At 41.9% G+C, this 27,328-nt stretch overlaps 1 protein-coding gene across 3 annotated transcripts in view; it reads right to left on the bottom strand.

Annotated features, from left to right (window-relative positions):
* The window catches only part of CNNM2 (cyclin and CBS domain divalent metal cation transport mediator 2), a 160,133-nt gene that overhangs the window by 6,633 nt on the left and 126,172 nt on the right, over nucleotides 1-27,328 (bottom strand). For 2 of the 3 annotated variants that reach the window (XM_020897901.2, XM_020897902.2), the window contains exons 2-5: nucleotides 17,508-17,651; nucleotides 14,544-14,681; nucleotides 12,360-12,529; nucleotides 2,750-2,843 (exon numbers count right to left, since the gene is read on the bottom strand). In XM_020897901.2, the coding sequence (XP_020753560.1) occupies nucleotides 2,750-2,843; nucleotides 12,360-12,529; nucleotides 14,544-14,681; nucleotides 17,508-17,651 (546 nt within the window). Of the gene's footprint in view, nucleotides 1-2,749; nucleotides 2,844-12,359; nucleotides 12,530-14,543; nucleotides 14,682-17,507; nucleotides 17,652-27,328 lie in introns of those variants that run through there. The other variant, XR_011488613.1, reaches the window with a different exon arrangement.

Below are 27,328 nucleotides of genomic sequence, written 5' to 3'. Positions count from 1 at the left end.
GGAGACCCATAAATGATGGAACTCAGGCTGTCACCCAGGTCTTCTAGACCTAGATAAGAATGTCCCTTTGAACAGCATGTATATTATCTATAGTGAAACAGATCACCAGCCCAGGTGGGATGCATGAGACAAGTGCTCGGGCCTGGTGCACTGGGAAGACCCAGAGGAATCAGGTAGAGAGGGAAGTGGGGTGGGGGGGGGATCGGGATGGGGAATACATGTAAATCCATGGCTGATTCATGTCAATGTATGACAAAACCCACTGAAATGTTGTGAAGTAATTAGCCTCCAACTAATAAAAATAAATGAAAAATAAAAATTTTTTTTTTTAATTAAAAAAAAGAATGTCCCTTTGGAAGCAACCTAGATGCCCATCAGCAGATGAATGGATAAGAAAGTTGCGGTACATATACACAATGGAATATTACTCAGCCATTAAAAAGAATACATTTGAATCAGTTTTAATGAGGTGGATGAAACTGGAGGCTATTATACAGAGTGAAGTAAGCCAGAAAGAAAAACACCAATACAGTATACTAACGCAAATATATGGAATTTAGAAAGATGGTAACGATAACCCTGTATGTGAGACAGCAAGAGACACAGATGTATAGAACAGTCTTTTGGGCTCTGTGGGAGAGGGCAAGGGTGAGATGATTTGGGAGGATGGCATTGAAACATGTAAATTATCATATGTGAAACGCATCGCCAGTCCAGGTTCGATGCATGATACAGGATGCTCGGGGCTGGTGCACTGGGATGACCCAAAGGGATGGGATGAGGAGGGAGTTGGGAGGGGGGTTCAGGATGGGGAACACATGTACACCCATGGCAGATTCAAGTCAATGTATGGCAAAACCAATACAATGTTGTAAAGTAAAATAAATAAATAATTTAAAAAAAATAAATAAAAGAGAATAATGTTAAACTAAGCTGATGAACAATAAATACATGATCTATGTATGATTTTAATTAAATACATGCAGTTTATGATTTTAAAATTAAAAAAAAAAAAAAAGACTGTCCCTGCCGTCTCACTAGCAGTGAAAACAGATCACCTTCAGGTTTACAGCAGACACCTACTAATTACGTGGATTCGACAGCCTTGTGCTCATGTCGGGTGTCAGTCGGCACTTGACAATGGAGATGCTGGCCCATGGAACTCAATAACCTGCACCAGGGCAGTGAGAAGATGCATGGGGCAGGGGAGGCTTAGAACCTCAGAATTCTTGACCTTTCTCTTGCTTTCTAACCGTAACATCTCTGGGTGCCTGAGACACTGTGTGGCGCAATAAATGAGGACCAAGGTCACAACACAGACTTGCCTGGAGATGTCCCCTCCCTTTTTGAGACTGGTTTTCAGAAGTGACAGCACTCTTCATGGGTGATTTTTTTAAGTTTGAGGTTAATACGGAAGGTATTTCCTAGCACACAGCATGTCATTAGGCAGTCTGACCACAAGGTGGTACTCCAGGCCCTGTTTACCTGCCTGCCCTGCTATGCTGTGCTGACTCTGGGACCCCATGGACTGTAGCCTGACAGACTCCTCTGTCCGTGGGGATTCTCCAGGCAAGAATACTGGAGTGGGCAGCCTATCCCTTCTCCAGGGGATCTTCCCGACCCAGGAATCGAACCGGGGTCTCCTGCACTGCAGGTGGATTCTTTACTAGCTGAGCTAAGGAAAGCCCACCTGCCTGCCCGGTTAAAGCAAAGGAAGCCACAGAGAGACCGTTCAAGTCCCATTCCAGAGGCGAGCCAAGTCTCTGCGGCCACATTCCCACTGGCACAGACCCCGCGTTCTGGCATCTTGTGTCAGAGCACTGGATAGATACCCTGAGGGTACACCCACCCTTACTTGGCCAACTTAACTGGCCAGCTCTCTATTTAAGAAGAACTGGCTACAGGCAATAGATACATATTGACAACCTCAATTATCCTCAGAAAAATGAAAATTTTACAAGTCCAGAATAGTTAACACCTAAAAGATTCAAGAGTATCCAGTGGCGGACAGGTGGACGTGAAGCAACTGGAACCCTCATTAGCAGGGGCAGGCGTGTGGGAACTCCTCAGCCACTCTGGGAAACTGGGGCAACAGCTATTAACACGGGCCCCAACATTCCATTCTTACATATAGACCTGACAGAAGTGTCTTCACCAAGGGACGTGTGCAGTGTTACTGCCACACAATTCACAGTTACCTCCAACATGAAGCTACCCCAGTGTCCACCAGTACCGAAAAGGACAAACGCACTGGTGTATGTTCACACTGTGCAATAATATACAGCAACGAGAAGAAAGAGTGCACGCTCGCACAGAAGTACAGATGAAGGTGACCAGGACAACACTGGGTGAGAGAAGTCAGGGTAACAATTCCACCGACCTGGAGTTCAAAAAGAGGCAAAGCTCGTCAAGGCTCCGAAGTCAAGACAGTGGTTACTCTGGGGAGACAGTGACTAAAGGGGAGGGTGGGGTGGGGGTGGGGGGTGCAGTTTCCTCTGAGGGTTGGTGATGCCCTTTCTGTCTCCTGATCTGGGAGTTGGTCTACACAGGAGAGCTGAGTTTGTGAAAATGCTCAGAGGTGTGTATGTACGAGGTGAGCAGTGTTTTTTTGTATGCCACTTCAATAAAAAGTTCATAAAGTAAAGAAACAAGTGTTGTGTTTAGCCAGTAGGTACAGAGATAAAAGTGACAGTACAGGGCATTATTTCCTGACACCGAGCCCGGCCCTGAGGCTGACAAGGACACTCACCTGGGGAGGCTGTAAGGGCCATCACGCCATAGTATGAAAAAGCACTGGCTTCAAACTTCATACCTTCTTTTCCAGCTTCTACTTCCACTTTCCCCTGTGAAAAGGAAAAAGGGGGCATTTTCAGCCTACTTACATGAACCTTTGTAAATCCTATGCAAGACTTAGTCCTTCCTCAGATTTTGGTCTAAATCCCTTTCCCAACAATACCAAGGAAGTAAAAAGCCTCAGGTAGCCTTTCCCACTTAAAGGAGAGGGTTAATGCATCTTAAATATGGAAAACTGGATTTAGCTGGACATGCACTGGGGATGGTAGTGTGATGTTTAATTTCCATGAGTTCACTTAGTAGTCCCCAGCACCCCAGTTCATGGATTTAAGAGCCCTCCCAGGGATAGAAGGATGGGGCTCTTGCCCCATCCATGGGACAAACACTGAGAAAGTGCTCTGTGACCGTCACCCAGGCAGTCCCATGGGAGCCTGAGTCAGAGCAGAGTCAGGGTCAAGGGCCAACATGGTTTGTGTCCATCAAACAGGGAGAACTAAACCAGCTCCTGAGGGCAGAAGTCACTCTTCTCTCCCTATCATAGTCGTGACCAATTGAGCAAACACCCCGCAGGCCAATCCCTGGTCATCCAGACACCCAAGAGGCACCGTGACAATGTGGTACTTCTGTTGTCTTGGGAAAGCACCTTAAGAAATGTCCTTCCATTAGGACAAGACCTCTTCTAAGGTTCTCCCTTCTCTTTCCTTCCTCTAACTTGACCACAACTTCTTCACTCTCACCATTTCTTCTGGGACAGGCTGTGCTTTATTCATTCCCCCAGCCTTAGGGTTCACCATAATCTTTTCATGACAGGTGATATCAACATGCATTTTTCTGGGCTACTGGAAAACCCTCATAAGCAAGTTGTATTCTAGATTTCTAAGCCAAGGATCAGAAAAGTTCTTGTCATCTTACCTGTAATTCTTGCTCTCTGGTAAGAGTGTACCTTTATGATGCATCCTTTACCACGAGTAAACAAAACTTAGGCTACCATTTATTGAAGAGGAACTGTGCCAACAATTCACACTGCTTTATTAATTCACTTAATGCTCACAATTCTATGAAGCAGACACAATTATCACCCTCATATAAATCAGGAGAATGGGACTCAGAAAGATGAAGTGACCCAAGAACAAGCTCTTAATCAGTATGCTACACTGTCACCCACGAATGCAAACTCTTATCACTGTGATCACTCCCTTTTATTCTACACTAAATTCCCATTTATGGAAGTCTTTTCTCGAATCCCTTCCTCAGAAAACCATCTGTTGTCTCTCTTTTAGGTTTTCCTTCACTCGATGGAAAATACTAGTTTTATCAAGCTCCAACCAATTCTCTTGCTATAATACAAAATCAACCTGCACACCAAAAGGTGCTAAAACCCTGACCACACAGGGTCCTATAGGCGAGGCTGTGCAGCCTTGTGAGAAGACAGCCTTTGTGCTCCAAGAGCACACAGTTCAGGGTAAGGGGAGAGCACCAGAAACGCCATGATACAAGGCAGTGAGCAAAAGTTCCACATGAGGAAAAAGACAAGAAGAATATAAGGAGTTCAATGAGACAGAAAAAAATTACTTCCTGTTCTTGTATAAAGAGAAATTTTACACAGGAAGGAAAATCTGAGGAGGAGGATTTGAGCCAAGAGAAGGGAATGGTGACAAAGTCAGAGGTTGGCAACAGCAGGCTCAGTGGGTTTACCAGGGAAGAAGGGGAGACGGGTTTGAAAAGAGAGTTTGGTGAGCAGGTCGGACTGTGGAGCTCCTTGAAGGATGGGCTAGCACAGTCAGGTTCTAGAGCAGGTTTCAGGAAGATCAAGCCTAAACATACACAAAGGCAGTAACCACAGGACTGGAAAAAGATCATCATGAGAGGAGCCGTGGATAAAGAATCAACATAATTTAGTGAAACAGTAAGGGAGAAAAGCATAAGGAGAGAAAGCAGGGTGTCGAAAATCGCAAGCAAAGTTTGCTCTGAGTGACTTGAAGAACGGGGACTCCATGCGTGGAGGTGGAAACACTAGGAAAGGCAGTGATGGGAGCTGGCAAGACAGGACGAATGCCCTTCAAGAAAACAAGACCTCTCAAAGAGCCCATCAAAAAGGCTGAAATGGAAGAACAAAGGTCAGGGAAAAGGTCAGAACTGGAGATGGCGATGTGAGAGAGAAAAGTGGGTGGAAAGAGAAAAGGAGCAACTACAGACGGTTGACTGAGAGCAGGAGGAAAAAGAGAAACCACAGACACAGGTAGGACCAGACGGCATCACCGCAGAGAGGAGGAGGGAAGAACCTCGGTGAAGGGACAGTCACAGTCACCGGGCGGCACTGCGGCCTGAGGGGGTCTTTTCTGGAAGCAACCAGACAATGGATGGAAAGGCAGGACAAAGCACCGGAGGCAGGGCCACAGCGGGGAGACGGCAGCAGGCTGAGGAGGGCGCCATGGGGCTCATGAAGCCCGTTCTGTCATCGCTGTTTAGTTGCTAAGTTATGTCTGACTCTATAACACGACGGACCACAGCCCACTAGGCTCCTCTGTCCATGGGATTTCCCGGGCAAGAATACTGGAGTGGGTTATTGCCACTTCCAGGCAGAAAGGGAGGACAGTTAGTGGAGGGAAAAGAGGTGGGAACTCAGGGAGCAAAAGCCAAAACGCTGGCGGGAAAGAATGGGAGGCAGGGTCCCTAAGAGAGGTAGGGAAGGACAATATTCAGAGATGGTAAGCAACAGATGGTAAGTGTCCATCGGTGGATACCTTTAGTTACTTATCCATTTCGTCATGGACTAATCCTTGATTTTGCATCAGGGAGCTAGGATGCACATAAATACTATTTGAAAATGTCTGCCTTGGTGATTGTAAACTCAAAAGGGGCTGCAAGACCATCTCGTAACCTGCATTTCTATGCAGAAAATCAGGAGGCAGGATTAAATGCCATAAAGACTCATAATGACGTCCATCTTTATGAACCACCTGTTGATCTGGATCTTTTAATCTTTTTTTTTTTTTAGAGAAAAGTGACAGGGCCTTCTGTGTTCTGTGTCCCTGCAAATGGGTATCAGCGCTGGAACCTCTGGGCATTCTGGCCTCTAGAGAGATTCCCCAAAAGCTGTCAGTTAGACCAGGATAGCTGCTCAAAGATTCTCAGTCCCCTCGGCTGATCTTTCCCTTCTCCCCAAGACAGGCTGACAGGCAGAGGAGGATCAGCTATCTTCCTTGTGGAGTCTGCCGAGTCTAGATCCATCAGATTAAAGGCAGGTATACTAGCTCAGTGGTTCCCAGCTTGGATCCCAAGAACTAGGAAAAATCCATCTTCCTCCTCAGGAACAAAGAGAGGGTTGTCACATTTTTATTTCATAAGAGTTTTTTTTTTAAAAACACACAGCTATCTGTGTAAGACCACGATTTCACAGAAGCCCAGATATTTTAATCCCCAATATAGAAAATACATAATTTCAGCATGTGAGCTTAGTTGCTCAGTCATGTCCGACTCTGTGACCCCATGGACGGGAGCCCACTAGGGTCCTCTGTTCATGGGGATTCGCCAGGTAAGAATACTGGAGTGGGTCGCCATGTCCTCCTCCAAGGGATCTTCCCAACCCAGGGATCGAACCCAGGTCTCCCGAATTGCAGGCAGATACTTTTACCAACTGAGCCACCAGGGAAACAAACTGAATACACACAGCTTCATGAAGAACTCATTGCCACAGTCCTTTTTTCCCCTCATTTTGCCTCAAACTGGAGAAAACTTTGTCAAGTATCAGCATTTAGGAACTGCTGCCCTAGGCTAACCTTGCTTCATTTATAAAACGGCAGCAGAGAAGACAAACCCTGTGGTTCTTTCAGTTCTAACGTTCTGTGATTCCACAACCCCCCCAAAACCACCCAGCCCTCCTTCTCTAGAGTGAGGCTTTCCTGACTGGCAGGTTTTAAAAACATCCAGGGAACACATTTTTATTCATCTGTGTGTGTCAATGACTCAGAAAAGTGAACATTTTCAAGTAAACCAACCAGTACACAAAACAGGGCTGCCCTTTGAGGAAATAAATATCTTGCTGGGCTCAAAACTCAATCAGGGAACTTCTCAGATAATGACTTTCTATATAGGGAAGGGGCTATGTATCAATTTTACTTTTGAAACATTCATGGCTTTGCTCTAGCCTGTTACCAAAAAAAAAAAAAAAAAAAAAAATTGGGACAGGGCAGGACAGACTCCCAAAGGAAGAAGGGGCATCACATGGGTAAACTGACAAACAGGAAGAAGGCTTCACTGTCCCAAGCAAAGCTGGTTCCTTGAGTAAAGTGGTTCCCACAGGATCCCAGCTTTCCTTGGAAAAAGGTGTAACTCCTTTCAAAGTTTCCAAGCATCCACAAAGTGCTCAGCAGTCATGTGGACCTGGCCTCAAGGGAGAAGCCTCAGCTGTCCTCGCTGGCACGAACGAGGTCAAGCGATCGGTAGAGGCCATGGGCTTGTGGCTGAAGACCCTCAGATCCCATATGCTGAGCAGTTACTTGGTCTCCTGCTCACTCTGGAATTGAGTTCTCTTTTTATTTTCTGTTTTTCAAATCATCATCACAAAGTAGGCTCTGACACCTACAGGAAGATACCATTAAACACCAGGAGCACAAATGCCAGGCTGTGTTCACCAGCCCTACCCAATAGGAAGAGGAACACCACCAATCCATTCTAAAGCAATATTTTTCAATCTGGAGTCCACAGATGTAGTCCTGGGACTCAGCAAGTTCATGAATGCTTAAATTAAAAAAAAACTTTTTTTGATGGTCAAAAATTAATGTACACAGATTTCAGGCTATCTGGTTGACCATCATCTAACCAAGTGCTACCACCAGATGTCAGTGCCAGCACTTGCCTTTACTGCTCAAACTCTGCTAGGAAGCTGTTCTTACTACATGAATCACTGCGGCTAAGCCTTCTTCTCATCCAAATGGGAGCTTGTTAAGACTCCACCCTAGATGTAATGAGTCCCCCAAGAGATTCCCAAGCACACTGAAGTGTGAGAAACACTGAGCCAAAGAGAAAGCAGCAGAGGACTAAACATAGAACTAACCCGGTCACACCCAGCAGAGGGCAACGAACAGCACAACATACTGTACAAACACACAAAGTAGCTCAAGCTGAGCGCAGGCGGGAGGGTGCCGTCCTCATCAGGCACAGGGGCCGAGTGCGCTGGATGCAAGAGCAACAGTCTGGGACCACTGGCACTTTCCGGTCAGCCAAACACCACCACTTACGCATTTAAAGTGCTAATCACCAACTTGTTCTCTTTACTGTTCTACACAAGAGTTCTCAGCTCAAAGGGTTCAAAAGGAGCTTATACTGGTTTCACATTGAGTTGGCCAAAGAGTTTGTTGAGGTTTTCCTGTGAGGTGTTATAGAAAAACTCAAATGAACTCTTTAGCCAACCCAGTATTTATACATACTTTTTTTTTAAAAGTAGGGTTGACGCTAGGTAGATAATTTTTTTCTTTAACGTGACTGTGTTATCAGTACACGAGTCAAGATGAGGAAACATTATCCACTGAGACACAGAAGATCCTGCAACTCAAAACTCCATGAGAAGGTTTGATATTGAAGGCTTAAAATTCCTTCCCAAAATAACAGGCAAAATGATATTACGTATTGTCTTTTTTGTTCACTGTTCATCATGGATTTTTACAGAGATTTTCTGGGGGAGGGGAGGGGTTTGTTTTCTAAAATCAAGAATGGATGTTTACCTCTGTCAGTTGCCTTTTTGATAACTATCGATAGTGTAAGGATTTTTTCTTTTACTGCTTTCTTAACTAACATGGCATATTTTAGTTTCGTTGTCCTTCTATTAAACTGGCCCTGAGTTTCTAAAATAATCCTAATTCGGTCACAGTGAATAACTCTTTGGGTCTACCGTTGGTTTCTAACTGCCATCTTTTTATTTAGGAATTCTCCATCAATGTGGATAAGTGAGACTGGCCCACAATAGTATCAGACTTAATTAGATAAGGCCATGTCCTAAAGAATGCATCTGACTGTCAAATCATTTTTTTCTATTTGTGTAATATAGAAATTGAGTTCTTTAAAGTCTCAAATTTTCCCCCAAGCGATTCTTTTGATTCTAGCTGCTTTCCAGAGGGGCAAGGGAGAACTTCTAGTTTTGCTTTTTCTCTTATCACATTAATTATGGCATGAGAATACTGAGTTTGTTCATCTTTTAGAAGAACAAATCTTGATTTTGTTTATGATATATAAAGTTTTTTCATTTTAAAAGTTATTTTCATGATAATCTATTATTTAATTTGTTCTTTTGAGTTTGTTGCTTTGCTCTTTTTCTATTAAAGAAAATCATAGGTATCTTTTTTCTAATGCAAATACTTAGAGAAATAAAACTTTAAATTTTGACATATTATGTATACAGTATTTATATTATTTAATAGTCTTATATTTTATGTATTTTATGATAATCTATATATTTTCTCCCTAATTCAGTTGCTACTTAGGGTTTTTAGTTTGCCATTAATTCACAATTTTTAACATATTTAAATAGGTAGTACATACACAAGGAAATTCAAAAAGAGAAGTTTCCCTTCCACCCTATTCCTAGTCCTCCAAACCTCCTCCTCAGAGGCAATGATTATTATGTGTGTGTAAAGGAAGAATGAAGGTTTCTTTAACACATATGAAAACATACTGTCTGTTCTATGCCTTATATACACATCTTTGTAAGAGAATTGACCACAATTTAAAAATAGCTCTGTACTTTTCAATTACGGATTTTTGTTTAATTTTATTTCATTATGATCTGTGCAGATTGTTTTTATGAAATTTCTTTCTGAATTTACTAGAATTTACATGTGACAGCAAATGACCAATTTTTATGAAGTCACATAAAATGTTTTTAAAGTGTATTTCCCTGGCTTTATATTTAACCTTCTTCAACTTGGTTAATTTTGTTTTATTATGTACACAGTTTAAAAGTAACAGTTTTTCTTCCTTTTTTATGATGGTAGAAAAAATTTTTTCCATCACAATTATGTTCCTATCCATTTCCATTATTTTATTAAGTTATTTAAGGTATGTAGAGTCAATAAAGTTTTCTTTCACTATTTACTGTGTTTTTATCAAAATACATTTTAGTTAAAAAACTTTTCTCAGGAAAGTGCCTTTTTATTCATCTGTAGTGGGAGGTATGTGCCCCATAACCTAAAGGATTTCCTTTAATTAAGCTTACTTATGTGGTTTGCCCTTTGAATAAACTAAACTATTTCATCTAGGGTTTAAACCCAAAATGATGTTTCTATTTATAATTATATTCCAGACATCAATCATTTGATAATAGTTTCCAAGTGTCTTCAGAAGAGGGCAGGAAGGGAAGGCAGCTACTGCTGTTTTCTATAGTTTAATGCTCTTAAAATACAGTGGAACATATTCAATAACCTGGCATGAATTTCCAATGATGGATTAGTGATATTTTAGCTTGGACTATACTCTGTATGGGGCTTCCCAGGTGGCTCAGTGGTAAAGAATAGGCCTGCCAAGGCAGGAGACACAGGTTTGATACCTGGGTCGGAAAGAATCCCTGGAGGAGGAAATGGCAGCCCACTCCAGGATTCTTGCCTGGGAAATCACATGGCCAGAGGAGCCTGGAAGGCTACAGTCCATGGGGTCACAAACAGTCAGACATGACTGAGCGACTGGGCACATGTTAGACTGACAGGGTATTATATTTCATTTTGTCATTCTCTGGGTACCTAAGTAACTGGCTGGCTCACAAGAACATGACTTTCACCAAACTCTATAATTTGAACACCTCCATAAATCCTGTAAATCTTTATAAAACTGTCATGACATCATCAGTCCCAAGAACTTGTCACATTTGCAAAAATATTTAACATGACACAGGTATTCAAATATAGTTACATAGACGTAAAAGTCTTCTGAAAAATATCTTTAAAGATTTACTTATAAAGGGACAAAGATTATGAAGTCCCTTTTACATAAAATCTACTTTTAGATCCATCAGCCAGGAAATGGCTTTCTTACATACCAATAGAGCATTAATGAATCAGAATTCATAAATGCTAACTATATAAAAATCAACAATTAAAAGCCATAGAGTTTCTACTACTACTGAAATTCACAATGTCAATCCTCAGAGTTCTCTGAAATAAACTGTCTTTAATGTCATTTAGCTTCTCTAGGTTTAAGGAATATTCATATTGACCTTTTATGAGAAACATGAATGCTTTACTTCTTCACTGTAGTAAATAAAATTAATTCCCAATAGCCCCCTCAGAGTTTCAAGCTTGTCTATCCCGAGAAACGAAAAACACAGCTTAGGATTGAATGAGACTAAAAAGTTTAGTAGAAGCATCAGGGTACTGATGTAGAAATCCTGCAAACAGAAATTTCCAAGAGCACCCTATGAAAGCAGCATATACCCAGTTAATCCAGTCTTTTCTACAGCTCCTCACTTCTGCATCCAGAATTCACTATACAGGCCAAACATGGGGCATGAACACAACACTTCCCAGAGTTTCCAGCATCTAGACATTTGATAAAAGTTACTTTCAAATAAAAGAACTTTAGTTCATTTACTTGCTTAGATGCAAACTGTAGATAGGCCTACCAAGTGCTAATCATACTCTTAGAAAGATCCTTTCAATTCTTACTAGGAAGTAACCAAGAAACAGGAGAATGCTAAAAGGGCTAGTATTCTCGTGCTGAAATACACTCAGAATTCCCATAAAAGTAACTGTTCACTAAAGAGGTATAAGAAATCAATAAAACTAGCACACTGTTCTTTGTACTATGCATCTTGATCTCCTGTGCTCTACCAGGTGAAATTGTGAGATAACAAGGGCCTCCTGTCAGCTGAAGCACAGAAGCCCCTCTAAGAGGGCTCAGAATGGAGGGACCTTTTCACCTTATATAGTGGATTATGTTACAGTAGAGAAGGAGGTAACTAACCATTGCCATGAGAGGCTGTGATTACCCATCAGTTGCTCATTAAAACAGAATCTGGTTAGTAACCAGAAATAAAAACAATACATTCGGTGTTTCCATAACACCTTATGGAAAAACCCAAAAGAACTTTTGGGCCAACCCAATAAATGGATTATTTTGATGACATTAAGAGAAGAGATAATAAGGAATCTCTAAGAAGCTGTGTAAGGCCAAGTCTTAATGAGGGGTGGAAGAAAGAAAAGACAATGAAAAGAAGACCCAAGGAACTCACAACACTGACATTTCAAATGTCCAGCCAGGATTTAGACATACACAGTTAATTCTCCAAACTTCCAAAAAAAAAAACAAGCAAACACCTGAATTCACCCTTCTACAATGGAATGCCTCAATGCCTCAGCAATCACCAAGTGCCTATCAGTATTGGAAATTAAAGTAACTAACAACACTGCTTTTGTAGATATGAAAACAGGGAGATGAAATTCTCCCACATACAAGGCCACCCCAGAAGTTAAGTGTTAAGTGTGCAATCCTTGACACCCATTCACCTACACCAGGTTTCCTCAGAGCTGGAAGGGTGGGTACTCAACGAGATCAAACAACTATTGATTAATACTTCTGACCTGCAAAATGAGAACGAAGTAGTCTACAGGTTTGTTTCGCTGGTAGAGGTAGTATTCTGGAGCTTTCTTGTTCTTCTCATCATACTTCAGTTCCTGGATGACATTGGGGTGCTTTAGCAGCCTTAGAAGGATCTTCTCTGACATCTGGGATGGGCTAAATGCTTCTACTTCTATAGATATAAACACAACTTGATATTACACTTCAAATGGATGGAAAAAATGATGCTAGTGATTAAAGTGTTTAAAGAATACTTGGAATCGAAGCAATACAGCATGGATTAATGAGACTTCCGTTTCGTGATCCACTGGGGGCAGATAACCTGGGAGAAATTAGAAAATGCTGAATTCTCATGTTTGTTGCTTTAGAATTTTTCTTTTTCAACCTGTCGCTGGTTTCAGGTATCATAAAAAAAAAAAAAAAAACCCTCATTTTCTGACTGACACAAAGGAAAATCAACCAGAAGCAGGCTCCATGACTGCCAGGACACCCTGCAACAGGCCACAAAAGACTGACTGTCCAACAACAGCCAAAGGAAGAAGCAGAGGTCAGGAAGCGTCTAGGCGTGGGTTAGTACCAGGTGCTCAGACGCAGTGCTCACATCTCACTCTCCCATCGACTACCCTGAGAAAGTCTGGAAACAGAGGAAGGTAGAGATTCAGAATAAAAGCAAGGCACGTGCACACATCAACATGCACTCCAGCTTGCTATTAAAAAAAGTAATGTTGATCTGAATTGATAAAGATAGTGATTTCATTTAAAATAACAAAACCCCAAGTTACTGACTTAAGCGTGCTATACTGAAAGTGGACTTTATGGTATCTCTGAGGCAGAGCAGAATAACATCTAAATTGTGGTTCTTAAATGATGAAGAACTATATTATCAGAAATAAAGATATTGTTCATATGTCTTAAAATGTTTTTAATTATGTTATATGTGAGACCTATAGATTCTGCATTAGTTCGGTGACTTTTTTTGTAATAAAATAAGATAGTACATTGCGGAAGTTTTGGAAAATATAGAAAAAGAGAAAGAAGAAAATAAACGTATAAACCAACCACTCATAACCATTCTGAGCAATTGGTGAGCATTTCTTTCCCATACCACATCTAGGCATGAGTGCCATGTACGTACGTGTGTGTACACTAAACAATACAAGGATAATCTTGTGTACACATGGTTTTATACTGTTTCTTCTTACTTTACACTAAGTATTTTCACATGTGATAAATCTATGATGAGGCTTTCGAGGTATCTGAAAAAACGATCTTAAAGAGTGTGTAACATTCCATCACGTGGTTGCTGTTAGCCTTCTTTTCAAAATATCTCAAGTACACCGCATTCAGTTGAAAGGCACTGGCTGCCCATCTTGGACACAGACGTCTTCTACAGGCCACTGGGCACTCTCAGATTTTCTCACACTTCCCCCTGGCCAACAGAGCTCACCCTTCGCCTAGAGAGCCATCTGGGGATGTGAGCAGGGTCAGTCAGTCTCTCAAGTCCATTCGACCTTGACCTCCCTGGAGCAGTCACTGCCGGCTGGGTTGGCGGTTTTAATAATGTGAACACTTGCCTCCTGGAATGGGCCCGAGTTAACAATCTGATTTGAAGAGGCCATCAGGAAATCTATGTCAGAGTTCTGAGGATTTCTGATTTCATTACAACCAGAAAGGGTAAAAACTTAATTTTGAGAATTTATTGTTCTTCATTGCAAATCATAGCACCTGTGTCACCACTGATGTCCAACTGTTCTTCCGAGGCAAGCTGAAGAGAGCGCTACTCAATGTCTGACACACACCGAGATGGGGCCTGGTATGCACTGTCCGCCTGCTCCGCCAGCTGGCTCTCCCCTGGACTGAGCTGAAGCGGATGGCCTGGCCTACCGTTCACATGCAGTGTGGCACTAACATTCATCCTTACCTTTCAGACCAATTTTAAGTTACTGGTCCACCCCTGGTAAATGTCTCAGAGGGTTCATGCCGACACTGAACATAGGAGAGGAGAGAATTTAAAAAGAAAAGAAAACAAAACAAACAAAACAAAAAAACAAAAAACAAAACACAAAAGTGGCATTACTTATCACCCCAGTTCCCAGGCTCCACCCCCAGCCCACCCCAGTCAGTGGTGGGTGAGAAACTTGCTCCAGGGTTGGCAGAGATTTCAAACTGTGATAAGCGGCACTTGCCTGTTGCTAGGAAACGGTGCATGGCCAAGAGAAGCTGTGGTGATATTTTAACCTTCATCTCGCTGTCTGTCTGCTTAAAAGCAGAAAAATCTTGCTTTCTTTCTCGATGGGCCACTTTCTTTTTCGTTCTGTTATCAGCTGAGGGAGGAATGAGAAAAGTAAAAAGTAAGGAAACACATTCCATTAGATCAGGGCTCTTTTTGAATGAAAAATGACATGATGTATTGGAAAGGCTAAGCTTGCTCTCCAGATGGTGGGCACGCTACATACAAACAGCACGTGGAGAGGGGAGGGACAGAGAACCCTCATCGGATCAGTGCAGCACAGGCTGTGACACAATCCACAGTACAAAATCACAGGTAACGTGATTAGGAATGACTGTGGACACACGCTGGGAAGATCTACAGGGCCCTTCTAAGTACTATTATTGGGCAGCTATGGACAAAAATCCTCCCCTCGTAGAGCCTTTACATAACCGCACAGCAACAGGACAGGAGCCCAGAGCACACACAGGCTCCTACTTCTCAGGCTGCCACCAGCAGGAAGAACAATCGTGCGACAGAAGACAAAGAAGCGTGTGCCTGCCTTTAGTGTCTGTGCCAGCCTCTGCTGAAAGAGCGCACACACATACACACACAACCTCGAGAAATAAACAAGAACACTCTCACAGAACAGGGACTATTTGTGATTGATTTTAATAATATTATCTGTTGCTTTTTAATAATATCTGTTGATTTTAGTAATAATACCCCAGACCATGAGACCCTCAAGGTCAAGCAAATACGAAGGAAGTGATTCAGAACAGAGGTCAGCACATTTCCTCTGCAAAGGGCTGGACAGTAAATATTTCAGGCTCGCGGGCCATGTATGTTCTGTTGCAGCTACAACTGTGCTGTTGAGCAGAAAGAAGCCATGTGAAAATGAATTAGCAGGGCTGTGCTGCAGTAAAACTTTATTACAGATAGAAAATTTTAATTCTGTATCATTTTTACGTGTCACAAAATAATATTTTTTTGACTTTTTAACAACTGAAAAAATGTTAAAAAAATTTTTTTTTTTTAGCTTGTAAGCTGTAGTTTGCCAATCCTTGATCTTGAAGGTGTCAAACGCAAAACTTCTGAGTATTTCTGGACAAAGTAATGATCAAGAAAAAACTAGGTTAGGGACGAGATCCTAATTGCTTGCTTCCCCCCCCTCAAGAATCATGAGTCTTTACATTACCATTTCATGCCTAAGGCAAAACAGTGACGGCTAATCAGGCTTGTCCTGGGGAGAAGGCAATCACAACCTGGAATTTTCCTCTGTCCCAAATTCTCTTTAGAGTCAGGCAGCAAAAATCAAGGCAAGCATTCTGAATCATTGTCTAATGTCAAAGGTCGTCATCATCCCTGAACTGAATCAAGACTATCCTTGAAACACAAGTTCAGTATCTCATCTCAGGAAGCCATGTATGAAATCAGTCTCATCAAGGTTTAAAAGAAGTGAGCTGAAGGGTAAACATAAAAGCACATAAATGTCTAGATTATCTTTCTTACACTGAGGATTACCCCTGGGGAAACACATAAATATGCAGAGACACACTTGGTATTAAACAGTCTCTGTGAGGAAGGATGAAAAGAATGTAAACACACAATTAACAATATTCTCTATTATGAAAGCTCTGATTATTCTCCAAGAGTCAAAAGGATAAAACGCATAGGGACTGGTGTTGTTTAAAGAACACTATACAGATGTGAGGGAAAAAATGAGATCCATTTGGGAAGCAGGTCAAGAGCTAAATATTAAAAAAAATTTTTTTACGGGTGGATGGAAGGACTGAATAAAATGACTCTGTTTTGAGCAAGGCTGGCTTTGTCCTTGGTGCTCCAGGCCATCTGAATGGTCCCTTTTCCCCTCCAATTCAAGCTTGAAAAGCCCAACAGGGCAGAAAGAGCCCAAATTCTCTTTCTCCATACCACCTTTGACAGCCCCTAACATCTCAGGCCTTGGGCCATCTTTGGCATTAAGAAACTCTTGAAAGAGTATTACTTTGCTAAGAGTGAGGCTGAGGAAATCCAACAGTGGTGGATTTAATAGGACAGAATGCAGGTTCAATGCCCAGCCCAGTATCGAGCCTGTGTGTGTGTGCTAAGTCACTTCAGTTGTGTTTGACTCTGTATGACCCTAAGGACTGCAATGCACCAGTCCATGGAATTCTCCAGGCAAGAGAATCCTGGAGTGGATTGCCATGCCCTCCTCCAGAGGATTGTCCCAATCCAGGGATCGAACCTGGATCTCTTAAACATCTCCTACACTGGCAGGCAGGTTCTTTACCACTAGCGCCACCTGGGAAGCTCCAGGATCAAGCCTACTCCTGGGCAAACAGGTGTGGATACCCACCTTCCCCAAGCCAAGCCCACCTCCCAAAAGGCAGAGAAACAGACAAGAAGAAAGATGCACTTTTACTGTGTGTTCTAACCTGTCCTGCTTTTGCTATATACTCCGCAGTGAGAACACTACCCCAGCAAAACCACACCTGCAAACTTCACCTCTATCCTGACACATGGGTACTAGAACAAGGAAATTTCAACAGCTGCTATCCACAAACCCTTCTCAGTTTTTAAGCATTTGAATTATGACTTTAAGTAGAGACAGAAACTTATCTGAAACAATTTGCCTAACTGTGTGAAATGAAAGCCAAGAATGGAGTTTTCTGTTCAGGGCAAGTAATGCCCAGCTCAGAAGCAGTTGGCTTTTCAAATAAAAAAAAAAAAACAAAAAACATGGCCAGTTGATATTACAGGACCTGCCTCTTCTTCCTCTGTGGTGGAAGGACTGGTATATACTTGTAGGTGGTACCCAGCCTACACACACCGTGTATAATTAGAAACAGACAACAGCTGGAGAGATGTCTGATGACTCACAAAAAACATGGCAAATAAAAGTAAAGGTTTTGGAAAATTACACTCAGGCAATGGTACTCACTGTATAAATCTGTTTCATCTAGAATTTCAGATTTGATGATTTCTTCAATCACATCCTCTAATGTGACAATTCCCAGAACTTCATAAAATGGATCCCCCTCTCCCTCATTGTTTACTCGCTGCACAATAGCCAGGTGAGATTTACCTTTAAAGAAAAGAAAGCAAAGAGGTAATTTTCAGAGGTGATTTTATGAATTTCCTGAATGAAGTTTTATAAAGGATTATGTTAAAAACAGCAGCAAACACAGATACCAGATTATCAAAGTCTACCTTTCAGCATTTAAAAATGGTTTGGAAATGTTTGTCCACAAGCAAATGGGAAAGCTTCATGGGCCATCAAAAGTAAGACCAGTTAAGCCAAAACGGCATCATCGTCTACACACCGGGTACCACCACGGCGCCATCTGCTTCCCAATGGAGGTGGTGTCTGGCTATGTCAGCTGTTCCTTTGACCATTTAGCAACTGCTGCTTTACTTGAGGACAGCAGTTCTCAAAGTGTGGTCTGTGGACCCCTGGGGGTACCCAGGACCCCTTTAGGAAAGTCAGAAAGGCCAAATCCTTTTAATTTAGATTACTAAAATGTTCCTGGAGTTTTCTACTGTGTTGGTATTTGCACCAATGGTATAAAAGTGCCTCAGCACAAGTCAAGGCAGCGGTAGTAGCAGGTCACTACTAGTGGTCACTGTCTTCTCACACACTCACACTCACTCACACACACACACTCACACACACACACACACACGCACACTCACACACACACACATACACTCACTCACACACACACACTCTCACTCACACACACATAGACACACACTCACACTCACTCACACACACACACACACATACACTCACTCACACTCACACACTCACACTCACACACTCACACTCACAGTAAAAGGGGGAAGGTCTGTTCAAGTAACCTTTAATTTAGGAGTTTGGGATTAAAACACACACATTACTATACATAAAATCTATAGCCATCAAGGACCTACTGTATAGCACAGGGAACTATACTCAATATCTTGTGAGAACCTACAATGGAAGAGAATTTTAAAATGTATATAAAACTGAATCACTTTGCTGTACACCTGAAATTAACAGAACACTGTAAATCAACTGTATTTCAATTAAAAATTGTAAAATAATTCTTTTCCGGAGGCGGGAAAATATCCTTGATGACGCAGTAGAAGTAATCAGCTTCATTAAATCTTGATTCCTGGGACCCGTCTTTCAATATTGTACGTGACAAATTGAGAAGTACCATAAAACATTTCTGTTGCATTCTGAAGTATGATAGTTGTTTTGAGGAAAAGGACTCATGCAAACTAAGTTGCAAGTTGGATCAATTTTTCACCAAACATTTTATTTAAATAACTACCAAGCTATGGTTATTTAGACTTGGATATTTGGCAGACATTTTCTTGAAAATGAACATGATGAGCCTATTTCATTCAGGAAAACAACAGCAGTGTTCACTGCTAAAGATAACATCTGAGCTTTCAAGGGAAAATTAGGATTTCGGGAAACGTGTAGCCACCACGGTGAAACTTGAGAGCTTCTCAGTGAAGACTTACCTGATGAGACAGGGGGCGCTATTAACAAATGTGATTTGTAAAGTACTGAACAATAAAATGTGTCAACAGTTCAAAGATTTGTCTAACTCTATGAACCAGTATTCTCCAAATGACCATGGCCATGTTACCAAATCATGCATGGATAAACGATTTATTCAGAATGCAATGCATAACAGTGGATTTTTTTAAACTTTTTTATTTTGCAGTAATTTTAGATTTACAGAAAAGTGGCAAAGACAAGAGTTCCTGTATATCCTTTACTCAATTTCCCCCTCCCACTATTAACACCTTACTTTACCATGATATATTCATCAAAACTAGAAGTTGACACTGATACGGTAACAGTAAGTACATTCCAGATTTTATTTGGATTTCACCAGTTTTTCCATTAACGTCCTCTTTCTGTTCATGTATCCAATCTTAAGGACCACGCTACACTTAGCTGTCGTGTCTTCCCAGATTCCTCTGGTCTGTGACAGTTTCCCAGTCTGCCCTTGTTTTTAATGAACTTGACAATCATGTAGACTCTGCAGAATATCTTCTGATTTGGACATATTTTTCTGATGTTTTTCTCACAAATAGACTGGGGTTATGAGTTTTTTTGCAACATGACATCAGGGCTCACATCATCACAGGGGACGTTCACGGTCACTATGCGGCCAAGGTAGTGTTTCCCAGGTTTCTCCACTGCAAAAGTTGCCAATTTTTCCCTTGTACTCATTCTGCTCTTTGGAAGCAAGTCATTTGGTCTAGCCCACCCCCAGGGAGAGTGACTGGTAGGAATTAAGCCCTACTTCTTGGAGTCAGGGAGCAGCTACACACATTACTCAGAATTCTCTTGTAAGGAAGATTCCAGACCAAAAGATTTTAATGGAACAGGGCACCACTGGCATAGTTTCAGATGCTACATTGCAACTAACTTTAAAGAAACTATCACTTGGGGAGTTTTGGGTTATTGTCAAAGAACATCCAAATATTCATAAAGGTTATTAAAATACCTCTCCCTTTTCAAATACATATCTGTGTGAGGACAGATTTTCTTCACATATCTCAATCAAAACAGTGTACTGCACAGACTGAATGCAGAAGAGAATCTAGCTGCCCTCCATTTAGCTTGATAATAAACAATACACAGAAAGGCAAACACTATTCTCTACTATTCAAGTTTTGGAAAAAGTTATTTCTAATAAAAATGCTACATTAACATGTAATGGATTCATGGTTGTCCCTTAAAAATAAGTAAATGTTTAAAATTCCTCAGGTTTAATTTCAAAATATAGTAAACATCAAAAAGATATCCTACAAGAACACATGCTATGAAACTGACCACTTCTGGATATGAACTCTAGTATCACCACTTTAGCCACCACCAGCTGTGTGATCAGGACCAAGGCCTACGTAACTTTTCTGAGCCTCAGTCTCCTTTTCTCTAAACCCAGGCTCATGATAATTGCTGTCATGCAGGATTATCGTCAGTATCAGAGATAATGTACCTAGCAAAGGCAGTGACTGGAATCAACTGGGCAATCAATAAATGGTAGCTTATATTAATTTATCAATATTCTTCCTCAATTCTAAGGCACTATCAACTATTACCAGCTCAGTCAGAAAGAAAAAGTCTACTACATTAAATGTACACTGTGATAGCAATATAAATTACCATATGCAAAATAGACAGCCAGCGAAAATTTGCTTTATGATGCAGAGAACTCAAATCAGGTGCTCTGTGACAACCTAGAGGGGTGGGAGGTGGGAGGGAGGTTGAGAGAGCGGGGACATAGATATATCTATGGCTAATTCATGGTGATGTATGGCAGAAACCAACCCAATATTGTAAAGCAATTATTCTCCAATTAAAAATTTAAAAATTAAAAAAGGATGCATTTCAGTTTCAGAAAGGTCTTTTAAAAATATTAAATATATCTCATACACCAATAATTGGTTTTCCTAACCCAAGGCATGAGGGCAGCTGAAACGTATCCTCAAGCTAAGCCAAGGAGACATTATATCTGGAAACTTAATATAATGTTAAAATGATCATGATTTTCTTTAATTGGAGCGTAATTGTTTTACAATGTTAACTTCTGCTGCAGGACAACATGAATAATCAGCTATACCTACTCATATATCTTTCCCCTCTTGAGCCTCCCACTACCCAACATATTATTTTTTTAAATGACAGGGTGAGGTTTTTTGGAGGGGGTGGGAGTGAGGGCACATCATTTAAATAAACTTTACCTCAAACTGGGTGAGTTTGCTCAGACACAACCAGCCAAACTAAAAATATCCTGAAGGCCAGTTCTGATGAAGTTCCCAGCACCTACTCAGAGGCTGGCTTTGGGTCGGTGGGTTCATCTGCCCTTTCTGCTCTGCCTCAGACCCCTTTGCAGGCAACGTTGTCTGGAGACTGAGAAGTTAAGATTGTTAGACAATTAGGCATCCTAACAATCTGCATCCTTAGCGTGCTCGCACTCAAAAGAATGAAAATATTTTGAGCAAATGAGACTACAAGGGAAACTTATCAGCAACAGATAGATAAACACCGCATCAGGTCAAGTCAATTCTAGTCTAGTCAGTTTGGTTAGGTCAGTTTCTCCCATCTGCTTTCCCAAGGACCCAAACATAAGCAGTTAAAAATTCTTGGTGAATGCTGTCTGTCGAAAGTTAAATTCTTTTGCTATTCCCAGCTTGTGATCATTTAAAAGGAATTTTCCAAAGCAAGGTCTAATATTAGACTCAAAATGAAGTTTCCATTCCACTGAGGCGCTATTCTCACCAAAGTAACTACCGCATAATCAGATTGTCTTGGAGCAATTCGTTTAAATGCAGATGGACATACTTGAAATACCAGCTCGATAGCACCAACAGATCTGACTGGAAAAGGCCTTACTCTAGAAATTATTCATGTAAGCTAGGCTTCTTAGATGGAAAATTAAGTTTTCTTCCTAGCTAGCTCAGTGTTCCCTTTCACACCCCCACCTCCAATGTTGAAACTTCTTCATCTGCCCCAGAGTCACATATTTTTAGCTTTGGAATTCCTGGTGAGAAGTTTTGTTTTCTAACCTTCTTCCCAGTAAGCAGTACCAAAAAAAAAAAAAGATATCCCTTTTCTCTAATCATGCTTTTGGAAGACAGCAATATAAGGTACCTCTTCCCATACTTAACCATTCACTGCAGGGAGTTCAGCCTTTGGCCTCATCAGTGGAACCATCAAAGGGAAAATATAAACTTATCAAAACAGAAATTTAAAAAACTGAGCTCAAATAGCATCGTTCTTAACCTGAGTGTTGGAGGGATTAAGCCAGGATCGAAAGCAGCAAAGCAATTTTGGGGAAACTAATAAAAGATATTTATAAACCAAAAACTGGAAAAGATTATGAACTGATGGATTCTTAACTTCCAAAGAGAAGAATAAAAACACAGCAATCAGCACAATCTGCGATTACAGGCATGAAATAGCACTAAAGCTTTTTAATATAGCTAGATTATACAAACTGGATTAATTATATATAGAATAAAGCAGACATTGCTGGCACAATTAGGGCTTGGAGACACTCTTTGTGGCTAGCTATAAGGGGTCTTGCAGTATTCATGTCATTTCAAACTGTCCTGAAACTTATACCTACATACAGCCTCTCTCCATCTAGTCTGGTCCTAGATGACTAACAGAATACTTAAGACCTAAGAGGATCTATGCAGGCCTCTCTTCAGAGTAAAGGGCTCCATAAACACATTTCCATTCAAATTCAGAATTGTAAGTTTACTATGAAATAATCACTTAGATTTTAACTGCTATGTGTTCAAAACAGGGCACGTGCACAGATGAAATTATAATAACATGTCTTCACTGTGAGGTAGGCTAAGTAAAATCATCTATATGCAATAAAACTAGGATCAAATTTCTGCCTCCGCCTGCTTCCACTGCTCCCCAAATCAAAGTACTGCATCATCTCTCTGGAGAATCAGCTCAGAATTGTTGCAGGTTGCCACGCTCGAATCTTTTAACCTTACCACAATGCTAGGTTCAGATTCTGAATGACAGATACCATTTGTATTTTGATAGGGATAATTAACTAGGCAATGATTAGGCTGACAAAGGGTACCTTAACTGCCTGATGAAAATATGGACTCATTTGCTCTCATACAAGTTTGATGTCAATCAAGTGACATGGAACAGCAGGCAGAGTAACTGAAACACCTAAGGAAGAAAGCCAAGTGAGCAGATGAAGTAGAAAGGAATCAGGAAAAACTTGACACAGCTGAGCTAATAACAAGCGACAAGCAGTAGTCCAAAGGACCGAACAACGTGAGTGCAAAGCAGACAGAGTCCTAAAGCGGCACTTGATCAGCAGGAAGAAAACAAACAGAAGATTCAACAATGAGAAACTAAAGTCAAACATTTTACGTCTGCAGTGGCTGCTGTGTCCCACAGCTGCAGGGGTGCAAGTCCTAACGGTTCCCAGGAGGTTGTGCAGTGTCACACATGCGTGCTAAGTTGCTTCAGTCATGTCCAACTCTGCGACCCCATTGACTGTAGCCCACCAGGCTCCTCTGTCCATGGGATTCTCCCCACAGGAATACTGCAGTGGGTTGCCACGCCCTTCTCCATAGGATCTTCCTGACCCAGGGATCGAACCCCCATCTCCCGTGTCTCTTACACCACAGGGGGATTCTTTACCATGAGCCACCAGGGAAGCCCATGCAGTGTTGCAGCCCCTCACTAAACAAGGGTATTAGGGCAAGGGAGGCATTTGATATGCCTCTGTTTTTAAACATTTCCCAGTTTCTCTAACATAAGAGTTATAATAATTCAACAAGTAGGAATCAATGAAGTTCCTAAGAATGGAACTCGTAATAAAATAAAGAAATGCTCTGTAAGTTAGAATTCAGGTCCCCCATCAGTAAAACAAAAACGAGATGGAGGATAGATATGAAGGCCATACTTAAGATCTCCCAAGGAAACCAGTATGCATACAGGCCGTCAAGGAAGTCAACACACTTTAAACAGCATTAGAGTTAGATTTAGTCTGATGTACAAAAATTGAACACACTGACCAATGATCTAATGTTTTTGAACATAATGTATAATCCATAGGTACAAAGCTACGTAAGTGTCAATGACCCACAGTCACAAACTCATTCATTCACTCAGTAAATATGTACTGATGTCTACTATATATGCCAGGCTTATACCTCAGACACAAAACAAAGCTCTGGCTTTCAAGGAACACTCTAGCAGGGGAGACAGACACTCAGGGAAACAGTATAAACGCATATCAGACTATATAAAATGTGTTGTGCAGAACAAAAAAGCAGAGGCCAAATTATTTAGCTTAGGCTGGCCAGGGAAGGGCCTCCCTAGTCAGGGGACAGCTGAACAATGCTGGAAGGTGTTAAGGCGCCAAATGAAGTAAGTAAGGGGTTGGGGAAGACGTTTCAGGTGGAGGGAACGATGGAGCCCTGGAGAGGAGAGGCCTGGTGTGCCTGAGGTAAAGCAAGCAGCGTGGCTGGAGCAGAGTCAGCAGGAGAGAAAGCAGCAAAGATGCCATGGGGGCTGGGGGGTGCAGATCACATCTCCATCACCAAGACTTCAGCTTTTACTGAAGAGTGTGTGTATGCGTGTGCACGCGCACACACGCGCAGTTGCTCAGTCCTATCTGACTCTGCGACCCCATGTACTGTAGCCCACGAGGCTCTTCTGCCAATGGATTTTCCAGGCAAGAATACTGGAGTGGGTTGCCATTTCCTACTCCAGGGCATCTTTCTGACCCAGGGATCATGTGTATAAAATAAACTAATGAGAACCTACTGTATAACACAGGGAACTTTACTCAGTACTCTGTGGTGACCCAAATGGGAAGGAAATCCAAAAAGCAGTTGGAATCAAGATTGCTGAGAGAAATACCAATAATAACCTGAGATATGCAGATGACACCACCCTTACAGCAGAAAGCGAAGAAGAATTAAAGAGCCTCTTGATGAAAACGAAAGAGGAGAGTGAAAAAGCTGTCCTAAAACTCAACATTCAAAAAACTAAGATCACAGCATCTGGTCCCATCACTTCATGGCAAATAGTGGGGTAACAATGGAAACAGTGTTATTTTCAGACAGACTTTATTTTCTTGGGTTCCGAAATCACTGCAGTCATGAAATTAAAAGACACTTGCTCCTTGGAAGAGAAGCTATGACTAACCTTGACAGCATATTAAAAAGCAGAGATATTACTTTGTCAACAAATGTCCATATAGTCAAAGCTATGGTTTTTCCAGTAGTCATGTATGGATGTGAGAGTTGGACCATGAAGAAAGCTGAGCGCAGAAGAATCGACACTTCTGAACTGTGGTGTTGGAGAAGATTCTTGAGAGTCCCTTGGACTGCAAGGAGATCCAACCAGTCAATCCTAAAGGAAATCCATCCTGAATATTCACTGGAAGGACTGATGCTGAAGCTCCCATACTCTGGCCACTTGATACAAAGCACTGACTCATTGGAAAAGACTCTGATGCTGGGGAAGACTGAAGGTAGGAGGAGGAGGAGACAGAAGACGAGATGGCTGGATGACATCACCGACTCGACGGACATGAGTTTGAGCAAGTTCTGGGAGCTGGTGATGGACAGGGAAGCCTGGCATGCTGCAGTCCATGGGGTTGCAAAGAGTCAGACAGGACTGAGCAACTGAATGATATGTGTATGTATAGCTGATTCACTTTGCTTACAGCAGAAACTAACACAACATTGCAAAGCAACTATACTCCAATCAAAATTTTTAAAAAACAGAAGTTATTTCAGTGATCTCAGTGACAAGGATGGTGGCCTGGACCAGATGGCAACAATGGAGGGGGTGGGAAGTACTTAGAATCCGGGTGTATATTTTAGATTAGAGCCAACAGGTTTTGCTGATCGACTGAATGTAGGCGGGAGAGGAGGAGACTTGGCCAGGGCTGACTCTAGGATTTTGGGGCCTGAGCAGTGGGAAGGATAGAGTTGCCATTTATCGAAGAGGACTGTGGAAGGTACCCGCCTGGAAAGAAGAAATCAGTTCAGTGTTAGACAGGTTAAGTTCAAGATGCCTACTAGACTTCCCGGTGGAAATATCAAACAGGCAGTTACATATGTAAGTGCAGAATTCAACAGGGCGTGAGCCATGTGGGTTACAGATGAAGGAGAGAAGAAAGGCGAGTGAAGCCAGACACCAGTGGAGATCCCCAAGAGGGGTGGTGTGTGCAGCCTGAGCCAGGGCAGGCCAGCGCCTCTAGGGCAGGAAGGAGATACAGTCAAAAAGGAGACTGAGAAGGAGGGGCTGGTGGCGTGAGCAGAGAAGAGAGAGACTGGTGTTTGCAGGTCAAGTTTTTTTAAAAACTACTTCAAATTAAAAAAAAACAAAAACCCTACTTCAAGAAACTACCAACAGATCAAATGCAGCCAAAAGATCAGGAAAGGTGACTTTGGGAACAAAAGAGGCACAAGATAAGAAAGGTCATGGATGAAGAATTCAAGGATCACCATCTTAGTGTTCGATCCATGCGATTCCCACAACATCCTTCCTTCTAACAAGGACACACACACTGGCCTGCTTCTGCCAGGGTGCCTGCACCTGCGAGCAAAGACCTGTGTCTTTAGACAGAGCCTTTGTCCTTCCTCAGTAACACCTCCCTCTCTGGCACCTCTGGAAATAGTGCCACTGGAGCTACAATCACCCAGCCTTAAAACTCGGAATCACCTTTGCCTCTCTTCTCCAGACCTTTTTCTCTTTCCTTTTGAATGAAGAGTGAATGAATGAATATATACCTACCTATAATAACATGTAGGGGCACTGGGTGCAGCAGTGTGTGCATGGGACCTTTTGAAGGAGGTCACCATTATCTTCATTATCTCCACCATTGTTTGGCCTCAGGTCAAATAACAGAATAGAAAATTGGATTAAAGATTTACTAAGCATGGCTCTGCCCATCAGAACAAGACCCAGTTTCCCTCTCAGTCAGTCTCTCGCATTCGGAAGCTTCTATAAGCCTCTTATCCTTCTTCATCAGAGGGCAGACAGACTGAAAACCACAATTACAGAAAACTAACCAATCTGATCACATGGACCACAGCCTTGTCTAACTCAAAGAAACTATGAGCTGTGCCGTGTAGGGCCACCCAAGACGGACGGGTCATGGTGGACAGTTCTGACAAAACGTGGTCCACTGGAGAAGGGAATGGTAAACCACTTCAGTATTCTTGCCTTGAGAAGCCCATGAACAGTAT

The sequence above is a fragment of the Odocoileus virginianus genome, chromosome 7, assembly GCF_023699985.2.
Source record: "Odocoileus virginianus isolate 20LAN1187 ecotype Illinois chromosome 7, Ovbor_1.2, whole genome shotgun sequence".
In the NCBI taxonomy this organism is placed as follows: domain Eukaryota; kingdom Metazoa; phylum Chordata; class Mammalia; order Artiodactyla; family Cervidae; genus Odocoileus; species Odocoileus virginianus.
The sequence above is the reverse complement of the archived record's forward strand: the minus strand, read 5'-3'. Positions and strand labels throughout refer to the sequence as shown.